The sequence below is a fragment of the Lonchura striata genome, chromosome 1A (genome assembly GCF_050655825.1).
Source record: "Lonchura striata isolate lonStrDom1 chromosome 1A, ASM5065582v1, whole genome shotgun sequence".
Taxonomy (NCBI): domain Eukaryota; kingdom Metazoa; phylum Chordata; class Aves; order Passeriformes; family Estrildidae; genus Lonchura; species Lonchura striata.
The window spans coordinates 18,483,661-18,494,373 of record NC_140741.1 but is presented as its reverse complement, the minus strand read 5'-3'; the positions used below and the strand labels follow the sequence as shown (position 1 = coordinate 18,494,373).

General features: G+C 38.6%; 1 protein-coding gene across 5 annotated transcripts in view; it reads right to left on the bottom strand.

Annotated features, from left to right (window-relative positions):
- Positions 1 to 1,130: 1,130 nt before the first annotated feature.
- LOC110482605 (solute carrier organic anion transporter family member 1A2) overlaps positions 1,131 to 10,713 on the bottom strand; it is a 44,150-nt gene continuing 34,567 nt past the window's right edge. For all 5 annotated transcript variants that reach the window (XM_021551963.3, XM_077783337.2, XM_021551964.3 and 2 more), the window contains 10 exons: positions 10,561 to 10,707; positions 10,138 to 10,236; positions 9,466 to 9,699; positions 7,579 to 7,743; positions 6,501 to 6,696; positions 5,491 to 5,656; positions 4,729 to 4,913; positions 4,132 to 4,196; positions 2,901 to 3,018; positions 1,131 to 2,034 (listed from right to left, as the gene is read on the bottom strand). In XM_021551963.3, coding sequence (XP_021407638.1) covers positions 1,875 to 2,034; positions 2,901 to 3,018; positions 4,132 to 4,196; positions 4,729 to 4,913; positions 5,491 to 5,656; positions 6,501 to 6,696; positions 7,579 to 7,743; positions 9,466 to 9,699; positions 10,138 to 10,236; positions 10,561 to 10,707 — 1,535 coding nt within the window. In that variant the 3' untranslated portion in view covers positions 1,131 to 1,874. The remainder of the gene's footprint in view (positions 2,035 to 2,900; positions 3,019 to 4,131; positions 4,197 to 4,728; positions 4,914 to 5,490; positions 5,657 to 6,500; positions 6,697 to 7,578; positions 7,744 to 9,465; positions 9,700 to 10,137; positions 10,237 to 10,560; positions 10,708 to 10,713) is intronic.

Here is a 10,713-nt window from a genome sequence, read left to right as displayed (position 1 = left end):
GCTACATTCTCAGGCAGGTGAAGCAGAACAATTAAACACAATGTTAATATATCCACTGAAATGCTAAATTTAAGACTTGGAGACATTCCTGCAGGAATGCTAATTTTAAAACTTGGAAATGTTCCTATCTGCTTCCTTCCACTTCAAAACACAGGGGTTTCACTAGGTCTGACCCTTTGGCAGTGCTCCATGTAAGTGGCACAGATTTGCCTACCTAACAAAGCCCTTTTGTTTCCCACAGCTGTGAAATTCTGCTGCTCTGTAACATTTGTGTTTCCCAGGTTACCTTGGCACCAAGCTGTGATTAAATATCTGCAAAGGGTTTTTAACTCCATCTGTGGAGGAATGTGACCACAAGGAAGAACTATGGCTTCCAGTGAGTGCCCCATGCTAGCAAGAACAATGCTCAAAATCAGCTTCAAATGTCCACAAAGCTTCTGGGATATCTGTGGTTGAACAGGGAGCTGCAGTCTCTGTTCTGCTCTGCTCCTGGCTTCATCATGTTTGTATTTCTTCCATTTCCCTTCCTCATGCTCAGCTTTATCATCTAATAAAAAGAGAGACAGAAAGTTGACAGAACTTTTCAAAATAATCAGTTTTAAGGATCACTTGTATTTGAAGAAACTTTAAATTTTGGAGATGATTTCCTGCTCTGTAGAAGAAAATGGATCTTTTCTCACTAACTCCACAAGGACAGGAAGCAATTCCAAGCACACATACACATCTGATGTCAACAAGACACCTGGAAGTAATCAGATTGTAACTGGACTAATGAACTACCATGGCAGAATATCCTTCCCACTTTTTGGTGGCTGCAGAAGATCCCAGGTGGTTTGAATGGGAGCAGGTCTGTGCCACATAGAATAAATAGGAAATATTTGCAGGTGCTGGAGCATTGGTCTGTGGTAGTTCCACAAAATCCCTGCATGCCTTATGTAGTAGGACAACTAGGACTATAATCAAATAAATGAAATAAAATAACCAGGACCTGTAATAAAAAGCCTCAAGAAGTTATTGCATGAACACTGAAGACAGACCTAAGGGTCCTCTGCACTGGGGCCCAGCATGAGGCAGTGCCAAATTAGATGCTAAACATGAATGCATTAAAACACAGAGACACCTTGTGTGACTTCTGTCAGCAGGGTTTTCTTTATTTTTTTTTACCTGAGACATTTAGGGTTTTATTTCCCTAGCTATTTAAGACAACCCAGAGCAGCAGATAACTGAAGTAATGATTCCTGATGACCTTTCCTTGTCAATGTTCTATGCAAATCTTAAAACATCACCATAACACAGCATTTTTTAAAACTGGAATTTTTAAAATTTATTGTTATTACCACAACACACAGACCATGTCATAAACCAGGTTTCCAATATATTGACCATCTATACTATGTAGAATAACAAATAATCTCTGCCTGAAAGGACTAATATCATTAAATAAATTTATGGAAAACTGGGGCATGAAGAAGCCACAAATTCTATCTACAGTCAATGACACTCTGACAGAAATGATGTGAGAATTCCTAGATGAAATCTGCTATCGCTCAGACTCAAATGCAAAATTCTCTCTATTTTTCAGTGAAGCAGGACTGAACACATATGTTCCTGCTTCATAGCCCTTTGCTCAGACAACTCAAACCTGGCATTTCATAAATTTTCTTATTTCTAGTCCTTGTTTTTTGCACCAAATACATCTTTCCCATGCCTTGTGTTTATAAACTGATACTTTTATAATGTAAGTAGGATACAACTATGTGTAATTCTATTCATCTCTGTCCAAGTGTTCCTTACTTAAAGTAAAAAATTTTTCACAAGGATATATCCAATATTTACACTGCAATGGTTTTCCCAACGTGTCCTTCTGTGTAATGCTATTTCACTGCTTCTTGTCTTTTATCCTGCATTTCTATTGGTTCATTTAATAAGACTGGCTTTTCAGATTTCAGTTTCTTCTTTAAAGTGAGGAGAACTAGTGTGCTTGGGATGTAGGAAACTCCACGTAAGACTGCTGGCAGGCCAAGATAGAGCCACCTGAAATAAATAACGAGTTCCATTAAATACATGCATTTGTGAAAAAAGGGCAAAACTATTCAGCAAACATTGTTTTTTGAAGGTTACACAGCTACTCTAAAGCCTGTGCCCTGATGCTTTTGGGTCTCACAGAAGATGAGAATGTGAGAAAAGGGAATATGTCAGCCAGCAAAATGCCCTTTTACATCTCCTGATTTCAGGCAAATTATTTAGCCAGTCAAGTCAGGCACCTGGTACTCTTATGACTTTATCCATAGGGGAAAGAGAGAGTTCTGAAAGTGCTCAGACCACCTGGTTAAAATTTCTAAGTATCCTAAGGATACCCTTCCAAACCAACCTCAACACAGTATTACCAGGAATTAGTATAAGGCCACAAGTTCAAATAGATTTTTCTTTTAAAATTGCACATCAATCCTTGAAGGACTACAAAAACATGACACTCAGTATTCTGGGCCAATTTCCAACTTGAGTAACTGTATCTTCTCCATAAAAGTCTTCTTTTTTAAAATAAAATACTGTTTCAACCATTTCCTGTTCAAAGATATTGCAGTCACCCATTGAACCTTTTTCCCACATAAGCTAACTGCTTTTCAGTATTTTTATCATAATTCAGTGTTTTCAGAGCTTGTCCTCATGAAAGGTTATTAGTGAATATTATGGCACCAGAACATTTCTGTTCAAAGGTTTTTACAATGTCTGTGTCAAAGGTTGCACTTTGCAAACAAAGTCAATGCCAAATAAAATTGTCATATCTCTATCACAGGAGCAATTTGTGTGCTAGGGAGACACAAAGTGCATAAAATTATGCCTCTATGCATGCAATAATAGAGTAAGAAGGATAAATTAAAATAAAGCAGACAACATACCTGTATATGACAATATCATACATCCTACATGCTCCTTCGCCACCACAAGTCATAGAACCCCACTTCAAGCAAGTGGTATCTATCAAAGCTCCAAAATAAATGGGAGATGGAATTCCAGCTAAAAAGAACATTAGCAACATTTCTTTGAGCAGCAATTTTCTTTTGGTTATCAGATACACCACAGAGTCTATGCTGTTTGTCACCTGCTCCATCTGTACTGTCCTCTTGCAGCACGAACCTCGTTCTTTGTGTAGCTTGTGCTCCCTCTCCTTCCTTACCCACCTACCTCAGCCAAAGATTTTCCTCCCTGCTGCCTGTTAAAGAATGCCCACATGCAGCAGCATGGACTGTGTCTCCTATTCAGAACTCATATTTTTCTCTCATCAATGAGAGGCAATGCTGCCTCCAATAAACATAAACAATAAGCAAGAGTGAAGGAATGTCAAATGGCTTTCCAATAAGCAGCAGGTGTAGTCCTGTGTCCTGGTTTCTGCTGGAATACAGTGAATTTTCTTCCTAGCAGCTAGTACAGTGCTGTGGCTTGGATTTAATATCAGAATAATGTCCATAACACACCAATGTTTTGGTTGCTGCTAAGGAGTGCTGACATCAAGGAGTTTTCTGTGTTTGTGAGTAGCTGCACAGAGACCAGGGGGGAGCATGGCCAGGACAGCTGGCCCAAACTGGCCAAAGGGAAATTCCATAACCTGCAGTGTCATCCTTCGTACACAGAGTGGAGAGAAGTGGCAGGGAGGGACAGACTGCTGCTGGGGAGTGGGATGGGTATTGGTCAACAGGCCACAAACAATTTTATTCTGCATCACTTTTCTTTCTTTTGTTTTATTCATCTCTCTATCTTTCCTACTATGATTATATTTTACTTTATTTCATTACTAAACTATTATTTTCTTAACCTGTGTGTTCTACCTAACTCTCCTCCCTATTCCATGTAGGAGGAGAATAAGTGGATGCATAGTACTTAGACCCTGACTGGGGTTAAACCAAGATACCAGCCTATTACCCAGTATTTAAAAACTGCAAGCAGTTCTACTTTGCCATGCTCTGAGAGCTGTAAAAAAAAAAAAAAAAAAAAAAATCCTAATGCTTTCTGATCAAAGGCATTCCATAGGAGCAATGACTCCAGTGCCATGCCCATAGCCCTGATGTGATCCTTCTCTAGCTCTAGGTCAACCCTAACTCTTCTTCTGAAGTGTGTAAGATATTTTCTTACCAAATACTCTTGAGGCCAGCCCATGGATACCCACTCCAAATGACTTCTCTTCAGGCTTTAGAGACCTGCATGATAATTGCATTGTACATTTATTTGTAGAGGTGACATTAATAAGAGATGTTTAACCCTTTTTCTTAAATCAAGTTCTTCATCACATTAGGCCTGAACCATTTTAATAATGAGCTCATTATGCTTATTAGGTGGTGTTTGCTGAAAAGTTCCTTATCTAGGACTGCCAAATGACAAAAGGAAAAGCTACTGTCAAGGTATGGTACTGAGGCCAACACAAAGTGCAGGGAAGTTGTGCCTTAATCAACATCATGTTCCTGTGATTGATAAACACACAGGTATCACACACCCCTGAATATCCCAGTGCCTGACACAGGGGTCCTGCATTCATTCAGGATAAAGCTGACAGCCAGAAGCAACGTCAGGTTACAAAGGTGACATGACACTAAACCTTAACAGCATAGAAATGACATCAGTTTTTTCTGCTTTTTCTCCTTTATGCAAACTAAACACCTTTTAATTCCCTGGAGAATTAAAACCTGATAAACAGTCTGGTAGATTTCATAGGACAAGGAAATTTTACTGTACCTTATTAAGACCATGTATCCAGGCATGGCTGCTAAGGAAAAAATGAAGCTGCAGACTAATGTCAATATTAAAAAATAATGGAGCATCTTGTCACAGCTTTCATGTCCATCACACTGGCCCAGAGTTGCAGAGATGTTTGGAGAAGAAAACCCTGAGGCTGCAACACAGGTGCAGTTCTCAAATACCTATCAAAAGAGTATTTTAATAACACAGATTGTCCAAACTCAAACTCTGAGTGGTAAACCCACACTGTTGGCACCCATCTTGCTGTCTCCTGCTCTTGAGTCTGTTGTTCATGAGCAGCACTGCACTGTGGCCTCTCTCCCAGTCTGCCAGGCACAGGTCCAGCTATCCCCTGTATTTGGGGATAAAATTTCTATAATACCTGGTTACTTGTTTAAATCTACAGGGTAAAAGACATTATTAAGTCCATGCTATAGACTTTCATCTTGTCTGAAATGTTCTTGGGCACTCAAGTTTCCAATTGGCAACACCTTCAGAATAATTTCTCACTCCATGTGAGCATTTAATATTCCTTTAGTTCTTAATAGAGGAGAATTCTTCTTCATTCTACTTTTTAATTTAAACTGATTTTCATATGCAGTTTGAAACTTCTGGTGCTACTCAATTAATTTGTTCAAATCTTTCATCTTATATATTCAATTAAATGTACATGCATGGATATTCTCCACCCTATATTGGTATAAATATTTGCCACCTGCTATGTTTCATAGTTACAGTACAATAAAATGTATGCTTTACCAAACTTCTTCCAGCTCCTCTTGAGGATTTACACCCAGCCAGACAAGGTGACACGTAAGTGATTCCATTGTTCCCACAAACAGGATCCCATATTTTAAGTGGGCAGTCACAATCCATGTTGCAGCCAGCCAGCAGAGTATTTTCTGCATATGAAACTTGCTCTATTCTGAAACACATTTAGAAGATGAATAAATATTTCAGTAATGAGATACCCACAGTAATCCTCTGCAATGCTTAAGATTCTATTCTGGCTCAAGTGTTCTATCAGGACCCAATCCTACATGCTCCTGCCCTTTCAGTCTTTCTATAGGACACTAAATTGTATTATATTACATTAATGCTATAAATTAATAGCTTTTTTCTCATCTATGAAAATTATGAGAATTTTTTTTTCTCATCTATGGCATGCATGCTCTTGATTGTCCATAAGTGTTGCATCTACATCTCCATGTACATTTTACAGACACACATTTTACAGCACAACCTGCTCTAGTGGAAGATGTCCCTGCCCATGGCAGGGAGGTTGGAAATAGAGGCTCTTTAAGAACCCTTCCAACCCAAACAATTCTAGGATTCCCAATGATCAATGGCAGGCTTCAAATCAAGAAACTGCAGATAAAATATCCTCTGATAATTTGAGAGTAATCAAATTAGAGTAAACCAGTGTAAGATCAAGAAGGGGATTTTTTCCTCTCTTATTCTGAAATTGCACTCACATATACCTGATTTGACCAACAATTTTTATTTTCACCTGCAGTTACATTGCTTCACCAATTGTATTAGTAAAAGAATTAATATGGACATGCAATTGCATGAGTCTTGACATGGATATCTTTTTTAATAAACTTTTGTTGTTTGAAACAGGCATAACAGACCTACTGTTTAATGCAGGCAAAAAGCCTTGAAAATTTAGAATAGGGAACTGAAATGGAACTCTTGGCTGATTCTTGACAAGAAAAATCATCCTGGTGTCTTAAGACTGAAGTCCTGCTGAGTCCCAAAGAACATACCCTTGATAGGAAACTGTTAGACCAGCAACTGGTGAGGTATCACAGACAGTCCAATAGGCAGCAAAGTAGAGAAGGTATTCCAGTAAAGATACCCAAAATGCTATGTTCGCAGCCTGATAGAGATTAATCTTGAATTTCTTCATGAATAAGCCGCCAGAAAAATACCCAACGCATAGAACTGGCAAGTTGTAAACACCTATTTAAACAAGTGAAACTTCCATGTTAAAACAGAGGAGACCATCAAAGCTACTCTACTACAGGGCAGCTAGAGAAGGAGCCACTAGAGCATCTGTAAGGGAAGGTTGTGTTTGGCAACAACTCAAAGAGGGCCTGGGACTGAATAATTTAAGTCCAATCAGAAATGGGTCTCTGCTAATTTCCTTTCACACCCAAAACCTCTGCCAAAGTCAACAGCAGGTGAGAACTGCTTGGGGAGTGAGCTACAGGGTAGGACTAAAATGATTAATTGGAAAATGGCAATCTAGAGTTGCACTCTTGGTACAACTAAAAAAAAAAAAAAAAAAAAAAAAAAAAAAAAAAGACAAAAAATTATATGGTTTCAATCCAGCCTCTCCAGCTGACTGAGAAACTCAACAGAAAGATCTGTGCACATCTTAATTAAGTGCACATCTTAATTAAGGTACATCTTAATGCATTCTAAGCATGACAGAAAGGAGGAACAGGCTTTCAGTTTTGAGATGAGATTATTGAATGTGCTCTCACACTTCTTTGATGATTGATGCTTAAAAGAAGAAAATTCTGACTGAAAGACACGTTGGAAGTGGTTTTACACAAGCATGAAATAGCTGAGTTTCATATCAGCTGAATTTTCTGAGCCAATTCAAAAGATGGGAATTAGATAATAAAATTGTGCACAAAAAATTAGATCTTTAGCAGAAAATGCATTGACATTTAGAAATGCTTTTTAATGTGACATTCCCTCACCTGTGAAAGCATTTAACCTTAGGATGCATATGTAAATAGACATGATCATATGTATATATATATATGTAAAAAATAGAGCTAATTTGAATAGAGACATCACTAATTGATAGAATTAAGCAAAATGCAAACATACCAATTAAAAAGATGGCATCTGATGCAGATTTTCCAAACTGCTGTTCCAAATATTTGGGCATGAAGGATATCATGCCATCAAAGGCACTGAACTGCAACACAGTTATGCATATAAATAACATATACACAGGGTTGTGGAACAGAGCCTTGAGGAAGGGGATGAAATCTGCAATGAAATAATGCCATGAGTTAGTGTGATGCTTTACGAAAAGAATGACCAATTGCTCAGCATGTCCGTGGGGGAAAGAGAGGAACAGAAATGGTCCTGAACTGGATCAGGCTAAATCTGAGACCTGAGCGCTGATTTTGGGGTTTGCTGCTGGGGCAGAGGAGGCCTGAAAAGAGCTGTGAGCACAGTTATTCCCACCATCCTCTCAAAATCTGTATCAGCCAGTTTTCAGCCATGTTAGCACCTGAGAAACTGATTTACACAGGTCTTTTCTCTGAGTAATGCCCACTAAGTCAGGATTTGAACCATAAGAAAAGCCCCACAATGTCCCTTTGCCTAGTGTTCTCTGTTAATCAATGTGCTGAGCTATTGTCAAGAAACTCTGCAGATAAACATAAGCATCTATGAAACAATGAAAGTGGGCACCAATTAGGAGGGGTGTATACATTCCAGAGCTAAGCAAGTACCTTATTAGAAGAAGATCTGTATGCAAATCTTTCAAAAATCAGTCAAGTATTAGAAACACTATAAATAGACTGCATTATTTACAGATGCAGTGACATTTTTAATCAAAGCTTCTTAAGGAAATGATATTGTTATTAAATTAATTTTATTTTAGGTTATTTTTAACTAGAAAAACATCAAGTTTCAACTTGAAATCCCTGATGGTTAAAAAGTTGTCTGAATATGTCCTGGTCAATAGGCTGCAAGTGGTTGAACAGGGGTTGGACCAGGTGACCTCCAGAAGTCCCTTGCAACCACAACTATCCTGTGGAATGAAAAGATTCTCTATGCAGGATATTCAGGAACAGTGAACATCCCCACCAGCACAGGGAGGGAATGGCCATGAAAACACAAGCTCTGAAGGGACTCTAGAGCACTAAGGACCCACATCTGATCTGGGAGAACAGTTTTTTATTAATGGATTCATTTAAGGCTAGGTGACAGCTCTGTTTATCAAAATGCAGCTGCAATATCAGCCAAGACTTATTGCAGAACCCAGCAGGAAACAGCACAGAGTGGAGCTGCCACTTGGCACTTGCTTGCTGAAAATGTCAGAGGGCCCTGAGCAGGACAAGCTACTCTGAAGATCATAGCCTTTGACATAGTTTATTCACTTACATTTCCAATGAGGAAATGTAGGAAGGATTTTTCCTTCAAAAAAGGAAGGAAAAAAATACCCTTCTACAAATCCATACAATTGAAAACAATGGATGTGAAAGCTGCCAGTGATAACATGAATAAATGTGACTCAAATACATCTTAGTTGAGCATAATTTAATGTTTATGAGACACTTAAGCACCTGTCAATTCCCTTTTAGAGCTAGCTGGACTCAAGAAATGCACAAGATTTATGCTGGGTTTTTGCTTTTCTGCACAGTTAATGTGGGGTACAAGCAACCAGTAGCTGCACCTCACCCACAGCTGGCTGAGTTGTAATATTCCTAACCAGAACTTCAGCCCTCTCATGTGAAGAAAAGTTCTACATTCACCTGAATTGCAGGAGGGGAAAAGGAAGGATCCAGATCCTAGATCTATGAAATCAGCTTTCTTCCTCTGCAAGGAGCCATTCTAAATTCCTGCACAAGTCTCTTGAACTACAGAGACATCAAAGCACAGCAGGCACTGCACATCTTGGACTCATCTTTAATTACACAATACACAGAGTTCACACCTTAGGACTAAAGTTAGAAGAAAATAAAATGCAATACAACTTGCCTTTAGCAATTTCATACATGGTCTGTTTGGTTTCATTTTTATCATTTTCTTGCAATGGTGTTGCACTTTTTTCACTTGTCTCTTCAGGTTCATTGGATTCACCTTCCTTCACAAGTGACTTGGGCAAAAACCAAAATGGTAGTGCCACAAGGAGATTCAGCAGTGCACAAATCAAAATGCCCAGCCACCATGCTCCAACCCAGCGGGCATCAGTAGCTGTTATGGTTATCTCATCTAGGATAAAACACAAACCAGACCTCTTGGATCACTTCAGAAACATCTTTGTTGTCATTTTGTGCTTTCCCAGTCATCTCTGACATAAAAGCATTTTCATGATTCTTAAAATGAGGCTCATGAAGGAGAATATTCTCCAGCCTTCTTTTCTAATGCTGCTGATTTTCTTGCAAATTTCAGTGGCTTGTATTTAATTAATTCTAGTCCTTTCCTCTGTTAAGGCAGATGATAAAATTTTTCATCAAATAATTTGATTTGTGTAAGCAGATTGATTTGTGTATATATGAATCGAATATCATACACAAATCTTCCATTTTAAAGGAAACACCAACAAACTCAAGTGGGATTAACTCAATATTAGCAAGGAAACATCTTTTAGCTCTGAAACATACACCATCTACAGACTTAAAAATAAGGTTTGATATGTTCACCCCTTACCTGCAACAACTGATCCAATGTCAACAAACAGCTCTGCACAGAATGAAGCCAACAATAAACCAAGGAAGGGGCCAATTACAGTTGCTGTATGTAGACATGCTAGAGTAGGAAAAAGAGAAAACATTCTAAATTAGAACCCAGTCATAATGATCCTCTTGGAAGTGTTACTACATATTGTTAGAACAGCTCTACTGGGAAAGCATTTGCCCCCAAAAATGGCCTAATTCCAACAAGTTTCTCTCTGGTTAAATTACAAGTTCTACAAAATTATTATTTTGATAAGGCAGTAATTACTGTTTGCTGACTTCCTTTATTGGACTGAAGGGCATCATAATAATCCTTACTTTTGCCTTTTTTTGTTTGTTTGTTTGTGTGTGTGTGTGTGTTTGGAGAAGGGAAATTATCACAACAGGGTGGATTTACCCAGGTAGAAAGGTGAATTCTCTGCTTTGGAAAAATCCTCCAAATAGGAAATGCCTAAAGGCATGATGGGAGTTTCACCCATTCCTCGCACTATGTTTCCAACCATCACAAATATCCACAGCAGGGACCCAGGCTCTTTTTCACACTCTGTGG